Source organism: Macaca fascicularis, chromosome 7 (genome assembly GCF_037993035.2).
Source record: "Macaca fascicularis isolate 582-1 chromosome 7, T2T-MFA8v1.1".
Lineage (NCBI taxonomy): Eukaryota > Metazoa > Chordata > Mammalia > Primates > Cercopithecidae > Macaca > Macaca fascicularis.
Window position 1 is genome coordinate 40190825 of NC_088381.1, and position 12485 is coordinate 40203309.

At 39.4% G+C, this 12485-nt stretch overlaps 1 protein-coding gene across 18 annotated transcripts in view; it reads right to left on the reverse strand.

Annotated features, from left to right (window-relative positions):
- HERC1 (HECT and RLD domain containing E3 ubiquitin protein ligase family member 1) overlaps nt 1–12485 on the reverse strand; it is a 224297-nt gene that overhangs the window by 65962 nt on the left and 145850 nt on the right. For 14 of the 18 annotated variants that reach the window (XR_012415025.1, XM_073995967.1, XM_065548019.1 and 11 more), the window contains 5 exons: nt 12259–12369; nt 9004–9180; nt 2886–3125; nt 2427–2510; nt 83–603 (listed from right to left, as the gene is read on the reverse strand). Coding sequence is in view for 17 of the 18 variants with exons in the window: in XM_073995967.1 (XP_073852068.1) it covers nt 83–603; nt 2427–2510; nt 2886–3125; nt 9004–9180; nt 12259–12369 (1133 nt within the window). In the remaining variant the exon portion in view is untranslated. The remainder of the gene's footprint in view (nt 1–82; nt 604–2426; nt 2511–2885; nt 3126–9003; nt 9181–12258; nt 12370–12485) is intronic. The other 4 variants (XM_073995972.1, XM_073995970.1, XM_073995968.1 and 1 more) reach the window with 1 other exon arrangement.

Consider the following 12485-nt stretch of genomic DNA (forward strand, 5'->3'; position numbering starts at 1 on the left):
GTAATTACTCACTGTCGACAGGCAATGGTCTATTTCACCATTATATACTCGTTTGCTAAAAGTGTAACTCAACAGATCATACCTGATAGTAATTTCTGCTTCATCCCATTGGACCTTGGCAGACGTGCTGCCCTCTTTGACCACTCCCAGCAGCGTGGCATGGCGCCCAGTTTGCTTGTGAACACACCGACCTCCAACTCTAAGACCAGCATCAACTCCTCCTATCACAGCCAGCACAGGCCACACTTCTATGCAAAGAGTCCTCAGCTGCAGCTCTGAGAGGTCAGCGAGGCCATGCCTAGTATGTTTACCTTTCTCTTCCTCTTTGCTCTCCTTCTCCTCTCTCATTTCATTTTCCTCTCGGCTCTGAACCGAGCGGCTTTTCTTTAGCTTCTGACCTGACTCTTTAATACATATCTTAATTTTGTGCAGCCTTTCCATCATTTTTTTGTTAATGCAGTAAGTCCAACGGTCTGTTCGGTGAAGGATACGGATGAGTTGAATAGTGGCCTCAGCCAGCACTGCTGCTACTGGACTACAAATAGGGTCTCCTGGAAGTAAGTCTCGGGGTGTGCCACGCATCTGCATATCACAAATTTTCACCTATATAAAAGTAAAGAGGGTGGAAAACATATGCTATTAATAGTTCTTCTTAGACACTATAAATTCTAACATGTAGAATCCCATGTTGAACTAGTATTTGGTCTCTTCATACTTGTGAATTATACACCAACTTGCCCCCAAAGAGTAAGGAAATGTTACAGATACACTGAAGTTAGTAGTAGTATGGTCCACTGGAATAAGCTGCCCTGTTTAAATTTCCTGTAACTCATGAATTCCAGAGATGCTAGGACAATTTGAAAGATGAATATAGAGACCAAGCCTTATGTGACTGACTCAATTTAGTCTAAAATAAGCCTTAAGGATATACTCTTTCTCATCCTCAAGACTCTAGAATAATGAGTCCTGGACATTTTACATTGTTCAAGGGGTGCAAAAGTAAAATCATACATCTGAACATTTGGAATAGTCACAATCTGGATACACACTGCAAATAAGACACAGAAGTTAAAAGAGCAGCAACACTTGGCTTCAAGTAATAACTTTGTATAATCTTAGGAAATTATTTAATCATTCTAAGTCTTAGCTTTTCATTTAAAAACTGACACTAATAATAGCATCTGTCTCCTACAGTTAAAGATTAAATGAGATTATGCACATAAAGTGCCTATTAGTACAGTGCCAGTCACACTGTAAATGTTAAAAAAAAGTTAACGACTGTTAGTATTGTTTCTCAAAGGTTCTAAAATTTATCAAAAATGCCTTCTAGACAGAATAAATTGATTGATACATAGTCTAAGGCTGAATGAATCTTTTCAAGGTTCACAGACGGCAGAAAGCACCAGGCCATCATTGGTTAACTGCATTAACCAATACTGAGAATATGTTTATAAATAATACTAATGCATTTAAGGAAACATGTTCTTTTCAGCATAAGTGAAAATAACATGAAAATTTGAACCAGAACATGACATAAACTACTTTGGGCTGCAAACCTACATAGGGCAATGGATGATACCAGGCACTGGGCTGCATCTTTACTTCATCTCCAGTTCAGTTTTGGTTGCCTGGCTGTCTAAGAAACAGTTCCCAGCCAGCCTTAAATTATAATTCCTTGACATTAAAAATATGTATTTTTAAAAACACAGAAAAGGTAATTTTTTTTGTTAGAATTTACCAGGTCCAGCAATTTCATTATGGAAATATTACACATGATATAACTTGAAAGCTTTCTACCACATAATGGTTAGAAATTCTCGAGACTTGACTTAAGCTGTACTATGCATCCGCAAGTGAAAGGATGGAGTAGGGAAAAAAAAAATCCACCCACCAGCACAGGGAGATCACAGTTTTTCTCTGCCTGGGTTTTAGATGAGGTGAAAAAGAAAGTTTACAATGGAGGGTATCCTATTAATACTGTTGTCATGAAGTTCAAATTCACACCATCTACAACACCTGAAAATTCCCCCAGCTGCATGAAAGGTAGTTTCCTCATCATGACTAGAACTTCTATTATTCAGCTGATAGCATCTTATTACATTTAAGATTATGTCTAGATTTCTCTCTCATATCCATAATTGCCAATGAATTAGATTATCTCTAAACTAGTTCCTATAGTTCTTGTGACTGCACATATGTTTGAAAGTTGACTCACTATATTCAAATTGCCAGAACGTGAAATAGTGTCTTAATATTAATACACCATAAAGTCAATTTCTGAAAGTAACCTTCTTCTAGAAGAATGGATTACCTAAGTCAGGTACTTTTAATGGCAGAAGAAATACCTTATTATATTTATAAACTCCATCTGATGCTAAACAATAAAGTAACAAATATTCTTAAATAAAGGTTTGAGACTTCATTACCTTTTCCCCTGGATTGCTACTATAGAACATCACACATGGGTACAACTCTGCTGCATCCACATCTTCAAAAGCTAATTTGGGTTCCTACAGTGTGGCAGTGGTGAGGAAAAGAAAAAGGAAATAGAAATTGTTTAAATTGATAGTATCTAACCACATTAGAACTGAAAGCTTTTACGAGACAGAACAAAAGTTACTAGATCAAATTCTCAATTAACCTTGCTAACCAAGAAAATTCTACATATAATAAGTTATCATAATGTGTTCATCTGTTTGAAAAATCTTATTGGCATTTAACTATCTTCTGTTTATTGTTAATAAATATTTTAAGAACCAGAAAGTATTAGAGAGAAAGGAGAGATGAGTAGATAATCTATAAATTGAATAAATGGCACTTAAATAACCAAGTTGACTATAAATAGAAACAAGAAAAATGTAATGCTTGCGAATGGGTGTCGGTACCTCTCCATTTTTCCCAAAAGAAATGGTCCTGGCTTCCATATCTAACACACAGGTAATGAAATCTCCTTGAGTAAAGCTGGACAATGTGAGAGTCTGTTCTCCATTGTGATAGAGGTTACCACTGTAGGCCCTATAGAGCCACATATCCGAGGTAGTGCGGTGGTTAAAGTCATGTACTGGCCAGCGAGAAACTCCAACACAGGTGCCTTCATTCCCTCTGTTTTCCTTCACAATATAAAACTAAAATAAAAGTGGGATATTCATTAATACTCAAAAAATATATTTATATACTATTAACTGCATTAACCAATACTGAGAATATGTTTATAAATAATACTAATGCATTTATGGAAACATGTTCTTTTCAGCATAAGTGAAAATAACATGAAAATAATCGCATCAATTTAGAAAGATTTTAAAACAAACTTATTCTTTATCTTGCAGAATACTTAGAATAACCTTTGAATATCTACAGTATTTAAAATAAGCAATTCTAACTTACAATTTAATAATGAAGCTGAGGAAGTATGTTTAGTCCAGAAATTAACGAAAAATTTTAACTCTTTATATATAGATTTTAACTACTCTCTTGCATATACTTTGGTTTAGAAAAAGAGTTAATATGGCAAGCCTGAGACTAGGTGTTTTGTTTTGTTTTTAATTTTCTAAAGAGATGGGATCTCACTCTGTTTCCCAGGCTGGAGTATAGTAGCGTGATCATGGCTCACTGAAGTTTCAAATTCCTGGACTCAAGCAATTCTCCTACGTCAGTCTCCTGAGTAACTAGGACTACAGGTGTACACCATCATGCCTGGCTAGTTATTTTTTGTAGAGATGAGGTCTTGTTACACAGTCTGGTCTTGAACTCCTGGCCTCAAGCAATCCTCCCACCTCGGCCTCCCAAAGTGTTGGGTTTACAGGCATCAGCCACTACACCTAGTGTGACTACTACTATTTTCAAAAAGTCACGCTTGTAACACTGGTCTTTGGCTAGTATCTGGGAATTTGACTAGTAAAGTTTCTTACACTGATTTAAAAAAAAAAAACAAAATAAAAAAACTTCCCCTAAGTGACAAACATGACTCACTAACCTAGAACATTTAAACAAACAATGTGGTCTATGCTGAATACTTGCTCTCCTTTTGGGAGTATGAAATTTTGGTACATGTCAGGTTGAAGGTGTCTACGTGACCAGCCCCCATTAAAAACCTTGGGTTCTCAATCTCTAATGGGGTTCTCTAGAAACATCACACACGTTATTTTTCTTGCTGGGGAAAGCTTGTGCACTTGTGCTCATGGGAGGGAGAGAACAGAAGGAAGCCTATACATGGATTCTTCCATACCTCACCTGTGTCCTTCCCTTATTATCTGGGTATATCCTTACTGCAGCATTACAGCAAGTCTCCGTCATGAGTGTATCAACATGTGGAGTCTGACAAGTCCTTCTAGTGAATCTCTGAATGTGAGGGTGGTCTTGGGGACTCATGACTTAGCAGTGGCAGCAATGAGATTCACTAGAACAACCCTGATGCACTAGAATATAGTTAAATATTGCTGGGGAAAAAGAAAGAGACGAAAGGAAAAGATAAAACTCTGGTACCTAGGTGGCTATGTAGTTACACATAGTGTGAAACAGAAGGTGAGCTGCTATCTGTTGTGAAGGGGAAAAGTTACCTATCAATTTTTAAGATAAATCCAACCACAAGAGAGTTGGTTTGCTACCCCGGATGCTCTTGGTCTTGCTAGCTAAAGTTAGGAAAAAAGAGCAGCTCAGGTAGAAACTGTGCTGTTCTTTCTTCCAGGAACAACTTCTTTCCTGAAGAGAAAGGGCCCCAATATTCCCACAAGTGGGCTTTAGATGAACCAGAGTAGAAAAATTAGCTTGTAGTTGCTCTCTCCTCCAGTGGGAGGGGAAAGGGTTCAAAAATCCCTGACAGCTTTGAGTGTGGGTGCAGTGGCTCACACCTGCAATCTCAGCACTTTGGGAGGCTAAGGAGGGAGGACTACTTGAGGCCAGGAGTTTGAGACTACCTTGGGCAAGACAGCAAGAACCCCATCTCTACAAAATATACAAAAACAAACAAACAAACAAGAATAAAAAGGAACTACTCCAGCTATTTTCTTAAGCTGGGCTGCTGCTACTGCTACAGCAGGTTCTCCCCCTGCCACAATGGACCTTGTAAATGCTAAATTGATTGCTAGAGGTTTGAGTAAACTTAAGATGTGAGAAGAGAGGAAGAAAACTTTTAAAAACAGCTTTGTTTTGTGGCGACTACATCTGGAAGTATGATTTAAAAAAAAAAAGATGCAAAGGCTGGGCACAGTGGCTCACGCCTGTTATCTCAGCACTTTGGGAGGCCGAGGGGGGCGGATCACTTGAGGTCAGGAGTTCGAGTCCAGCCTGGCCAACACGGTGGAACCTCATCTCTACTAAAAACACAAAAATTAGCGAGGCATGGTGATACGGGCCTCCAGTCTCACCTATTGGGGAGGCTGAGGCAGGAGAATCCCTTGAAACTGGGAGGTGGAGGTTGCAGGGAGTCGAGCTTGTGCCACTACACTCCAGCCTGGGTGACAGAGCTAGACTCTGTCTCAAAAAAAAAAAAAAAAAAAATTAAGATGCAAAATGTTACAAACTTGTAACTTCGTAAGTGCTAAAGTATCATCCTGATCAGAGAAAGCTCCAAAAGAAAAACATATTAGTGGGACATAACTTACTTGCTTTTTTGTCACCGGTGGGTGGATTGGAATTTAAACTCTATTTTAGAAACAAAACAAGTGTCTATAACTGGTGGGTTTTTGCTATGATTTTTTCCTATTGGAGCCTCTGGGAAAATGGAGATAAAATAAAAGAGAGGCAAGCTCTAGATGGAGATATAGAGATGTGCTTTTAGTTTTAAAAAACATTCAGTGGCCAATGAGTTCTTATAAAATCATATGTCTAACACTTACAGGCTGATGACTTTCTAGCCTAGGTACATATTTTTGAGTGGGTCAATTTGGACTCCAAGATTGACAAGCAAACAGAGCTTAGAAAAGCCTTGTTTACAAGGCTGGACTTAAAACACTATTGTCAGGTCCTACACCATCTAGGGTTTGTTTTTGTTTTTAAGAGATGGGGTCTCCTTCTGTTACTCAAGCTGGCATGCAGTGGTGTAAACAAGAGCTCACAGTGGCTTCAAAATCCTGGGCTCAAGCAATCCTCCAGCCTCTGCCTTCCAAGTACTGGTACTACAGGCACATGCCCCCATAACTGGCTCCATCTAGATTTAACTGCTGCCCCAAAAAGCTGATGGCTTGGAATCCTGAACTCACACATTCTAATTGCCTGGACCTGACTCTAAGCTAAAACCTGACACTGTGTGCTCTAGGTTATTTCAACCCAAAGTGAGTTGTGCTCAGCTAAAAGCAGGCACGAGCTGAATGAACACAACTCAATATCTGGGACTGTTGTGGATTTGGAACACTCCCCCTCTGTGGGGCCACAAAGTCTGAAAAACATCTTGGATGCTGGCTGGACTGTCCAGGTCTCTTGCAGGTATCCATGAAAAGAGCTTGTTTTCTGGGAGCAATATACTTCCATCCACTCTTTAAGAGATTGTACTCTCAACACCCCCTAGGTGACATCCCAACATGTTAAGCTTTCTAGAATAGTTGCAGTCTGCAACAAGGGACTGATCATTTGACTCTGCATCCCTCACTTTTCTCCTGATAACACATACCAATAAGGCAGTTTATTAAATAAAACTGTTTCCAGAAAGAAACTCATCTTTTCCAGACTGCTCACTGGATAAATGATTAGGATGAAAGACGCAGAAAGTTTTATAAACCTATTTTGAAAAAAATAAACTGTAACTGAAATTTTGTCCTGGCCAATTCCTAACCTTTCTGGTTAAGTTGTATATGCAAATGTTTTTGTATGAAAACTCTTCTTCTTGCATCCAATCCTTCTGGACAAAAGGTCTAAATAAAAATTAAAAATGATGTTTAAAAATTAAAAAATTTAAAGTTGTAATTACTAAATGGGACACTCAATTTCATACAGAGAAAAAACAAAAACTCAAGACTTGGGAAAATATGGAGGAGTAGGGAGGGCATTAATGATCTGTTTTTCAGAACTGTTCCTAAAAGTTCTCTATCTTCTAGGGGGAAAAAAAATCTATTGGGCCAGGTGTGGTGGCTCACACCTGTAATCTCAGCACTTTCGGAAGCCAAGGTCAGGAGTTTGAGATCAGCCTGGCCAACATGGCAAAACCCTGTCTGTACTAAAAATACAAAAAATTAGCCAGGCGTGGTGGCAGGTGCCTGCAGTCCCAGCTACTTGGGAGGCTGAGGCAGGAGAATCGCTTGAACCCGGGAGGCGGAGGTTGCAGTGAGCCAAGATCAGACCACCACTGCACTCCAGCCTGGACGACAGAGTGAGACTCCATCTCAACAAAAACAAACAAAAGAAAACAAAACTATTTTGTCTTAAAAGCTGCTGTGAGCACTTTAAATTCAAACTGACTGCTGAGCTTCTCATCAAATTTATCAAGTCTGTCAAAAGACAACAGTGGGTGGCTCCAGTTCCCACAATTTCCACAGAACACCTCGAGATGTCATCCACACTCTTGAGATAGGAATGATGTCACAGAAAACAAAATCCTTTAAAACTGACTGCTTTCAGACGGTCCCTCTGAAACCAAGACTCAACTTAATTATTCAGACTGAACTGGGAGCACAGAGTGGGAGGCCCTATGGGGGCAGGTGACATTGGTGTCATGTTAACCTGTGCTGCCTATTATATGTTCTGATTAGAGATGCCCTAATAATTATAAACTCTTTGTTTCCAAGGACAACACATATGCCCTAAGGGATTATATTTCTTGTGTGTGCACCTTATCATGATAATACCTCAGTCCTGGACTGGCCAGAGTTGTCCTGTGCTAAAATGATGCCTAATCTACATTTTAAAAGTTAAGACAAAAGCTTAAGAATGAAGCCACATGGCTTTTTAAGATAGATCTGTTGGTTAATGAGATCTGTTGTAACTGGCTAAGTCTAGGACCCTTAAAAGGCATAAGCGAAGTCAATATTACTGGTCTGTCTTATCCTGCTGCATGGGGTCCTATTGATAGTTTTACTGTATATACACCATGCCCAAGAGATAAAGGAGTAGACTGTGCAAAAGGAGGAGTTAACACAACAGAGACTACTATCCTTAGAAATGCCTGCTTGCAATGTTGGCCCTTGGGCTGGCATGGGGGAACTTGACTGGTAAACAGTCCCCTATACTGATAAAAATTTTACCCAACTGATACAGGCTGGCTTATTGTATCTAGATTGTACGAACAATATGGTTTATGCTAAATACTAGCTTTCCTTCTGGGAATCTAAAATTTTAGTACATGTCAGGCAGAGGGCACCAATATGAACAGTTCCCTATAAAAACTGTGGGCACTGAATCTCTAACGGGCTTTCCTAGACAAAAACATCACACACGTTGCTTCATTTTCATTGGTAGAGGAAAATGTGTTCTGTGTGACTCCTTATGGGAGGGCTACAGCATGATTTTAAACATCCATTAAAAAAATTTTTTGGGCGGGCGCGGTGGCTCAGGCCTATAATCCCAGCACTTTGGGAGGCCGAGACGGGCGGATCACGAGGTCAGGAGATCGAGACCATCCTGGCTAACATGGTGAAACATCGTCTCTACTAAAGAATACAAAAAACTAGCCGGGCGAGGTGGCGGGCGCCTGTAGTCTCAGCTACTCGGGAGGCTGAGGCAGGAGAATGGCGTAAACCTGGGAGGTGGAGCTTGCAGTGAGCTGAGATCCGGCCACTGCACTCCAGCCTGGGTGACAGAGCCAGACTCCGTCTCAAACAAACAAACAAACAAACAAACAAAAACAAAAAAAAATTTTTTTGAGATAACTTTAGAATTATAAGGGTTACGAAAATAGCACAGAGTTCCTGTATATCCTTCACTTGGTTTCCATTTATATTATCTTACATAATAATAGAACATTTACATATCATGATTTTTTTTTTCAGTCTTTCTACACATTTATTATAAGAACCTGGGGGAAAAAAGGACTAAAAGACAAAATGCTAAAAATTACTTAGATTTTCTACATACCTTCCACTGATAGCACCCAGAAGTTACTCCTGTAGATGCCAATCCATATCCTTTCCCTCCACTGCCATGAGTTAAAATCTGTCCGTTCTCCACTAGGCAACACTGAGCTTTCTCTGGGTCAAAGGATACTTCTTGGATAGGAAGATTCTCATCTTCTTCTTCCAACTCGCCCTGCTTCTACCAGAAAAGAAGCTGGGTCAGTATTTTGGAGTAACCCACATCTCAGGTAAGATACATTCTGAGGCTCCTTGGTTTTATTCCACAAATATTTATTATGTATCTACTATGAATCAGTTACTGTGCAGGCCTACAGGAACACAATGATAAATAGAGCATGGTCCCTTCCCATAAAGAGCTTAAGGTCACTAGTGGACAGAAGACAAATACATAATGCTAGTATTACAGTGGGAGAATAACCAAAATTACATAATAGGTATAGTAGAAACATAAAAGTGTGTCTAACCACGCTTGAGAAGGACAAGGTAATGTTCAAAAGGAGGTGACTTCTAAGTTGAGTCCTGAATGATGAGAAGGCAGTAAGCAGCTGGTCAAAGGAGAGAGGCATTTTAAGAGGCAGTGTGTACAGCATGTTCCAAGGCAGAGAGGTACAACAGAGTTCAGTGATTTAAAGACAAGCAGTATGTAATGACTGGAAGACGAAACTGGCTGAAAACAAGTCCAGAGAGAGAAGAAGAAATCAAATCATGGAAAACCTTGTGTGTCCTTGTTTGAATTTTACTCTACTGACATTAGGGAAGCCCATACAGAATGATGTATATAGGAGATCTCTGATCACATCTGTGCTTTATAAATATCATTTTACCAAGGGTATATAGGATGAAGGCAGAGAGACTGACTAATCAGCTGCAAGTTCAGGTAAGAAATCGTAAGGGGGCCCGGTGTGGTGGCTCACGCCTGTAATCCCAGCACTTCGAGAGGCAAAAGCGGAAAGAGCACAAGGTCAGGAGTTTGAGATCAGCCTGGTCAATAAGGTGAAACTCTGTCTCTACTAAAAATACAAAAATTAGTCAAGTGTGGTAGTGGATACCTGTAATCCTAGCTACTCAGGAGGCTAAGACAGAAGAATCACTTGAACCCAGAAGGTAGAGGTTGCAGTGAGCCGAGATCGTGCCACTGCACTCCAGCCTGGGTGACAGAGCAAGACTCTGTCTCAAAAAAAAAAAAAAAATTGTGAGGGCCTGAATTCATTCATTCAATGTGCATTTATTAAGCATCTATTCTCTGCCAGGTATCCTATCAGGTCCTCCATATTCAGCAGGGTATTAGGTCTCTGCTCTCATAGAACTTATTTTGGAAGAGAGAGAAAAAAATAAATAAATAAGATCATACAAAGATTAAGTGATATGTTGAAATTAAAGCAGGTGACATGACAAACAGTGTGTGGCAACTCTCTAGATTGATTAGGGAAGGACTCTCTGAGGATGCAATAATTGAGACCTGAATGACAAGAAATTTCTAAGAAACATCTAGAGGTAATAGCCAGTTTAAAGCCCTAAGGAATGAGCAGGATTACTGTATTCAAGAAATACAAGAAGAAGAAGGCAAGTTGCTTAGACTATAGTGAGCAAAGGGGAGACGACAAAGAACCCTAGATATTATCCCAAGAATGATGAGAAACCATTGGAGTATTTTAAGCAGGGGACCACCATGCTCTGATTTACAATTTTAAAAGATCATTCTGGACCCTGTGTAGAGAATGGACTTTAGGGCATAACAATGGAAGCAGAGAGAACAGTTAGGAGGTTACTGCATAGTTCAGGCCAGAGACGATAATGGCTAGGAATAGGGTGATGACAGAAGAGATGAGGAGGTAGGCAAATTCAAGTTACATTTTAAAGACAAGCCAACAGAATCTAGAGATTGTATGGATGGAGAAATGGGGGTGAGGAATCAAGATGACTCCTAGGTTTTTCACTTGAGTAACTCACTAGGAGGACGGGAAAGCCTGGGGGAAGAAACGGAATGTGATTAAACTAAGGGCGCCATTTTTGACATACTGAGTATGAGATGCCTATTAGACATTTAAGTGATAAGACTAGTAGAAGATGGGGATATAAGTGTAGAATTCAGGAGAAATGCCAGAACTTGAATTTAAAACTTGGGAATCAAGTCTTAAATGAGTCTGAATAACATTTCTTTGAGAAGAAATGGGGATTAATGAGTCTGAATAAGAAATGGGCATATGAGTCTGAATAAGGTGTCTTTGAGAAGGAATGGGGATTAATCCAACACGTAAATTGAATAGAAGAAGAAGAACTTATAAAGGAAAATGAGAACAGCTCATTCCATCAAAGTAGAAGGAGAACCAGGAAAAGTGTGGAATCATAAAAACCAAGATAGGAATTAAGTTAAATGGAGAGATGAATTCACAAGCTATAAATCAATGGAGGCTAGTGACTACATGCATGGGGACATTAGGATAATCTAAAATTCCCAGGAACTTGGGTTTGGGAAACTAGGTGAATGGTGGTGCTTTCGATCAGAAATGGGACAAAAAAAGGGGCGGGGGGAAGGGTTTGAGGGGGAGACACCCAGGCTAGCATTTAAGTTTGGAAGACACTGCAGAGTGATTTTTTAAAACCATAAATCAAAGCATCAACATGCTTTGATTGGTCCCCTGCTTTGGATATGGATGAGACTGCTGGAAAAGCTAAGGATCAAACTCTGTGGGACACCAACATTTTGGGATGAAGGCAAGGTAAAAGTGGCACCAAAAAAGAGTTGCTTTCAAAAGGAATCAGGATTGGCAGAGAATATAAAGAGATCCAGGAGAAAGCGCTTTAAAAATAACAGAAGGCTAGAGTTTCCAGAAGTAAAGTAAGAAGTGGAAAAAAAAAAGGATACACTATATTTAGCAACAAACACTTATTTTGTTGTTTAATTTTGCATTTTGATAGAAGATAAATGGTCGGGTTGAAGAGATAAGAAGAAGAAAGTGACTGAAACAAAGTGACTGAAACATGCAGATTACTCTTCTAAGAAGCTTAGTAGTGCAGGACAAGGGAGAAGACAAAGAAGGCTTCACAGATAAAAATGTGATTCAGGAGAGGAGAAATGAGTTAAGCATGGTTATAAGCTGAGGGGAGGGAATCAGTGGAGAGGGAGACAGAATACTGAGAGAGGAGATGGAATAAATGATAGAACAAGGTGCCTTAGAGGAACAGGCATTCAGAGACAAATGACAGAATATTCACTTATGCTGTTGAGAAACACCTTTTAGGAAAAACCAATTACCTGTAGTTTTATTTGTTGTTCTTTTTCCTTTATCTGAATAGCATGTTTGGCCTGAGCAATGGGTGTCTCCCACATACAATCGGATAGAAGGGAAAATAAGCGCTCAACAATCTATTTTATTGAAGAAAAAAGGATAAAATTTGTAAAAAGTACTTTAAGTATTTTTAGAAAAGCTGTATCATGTTAACTGTAATATTAAGTCACATGCGAAGTTTGATTATACCAGT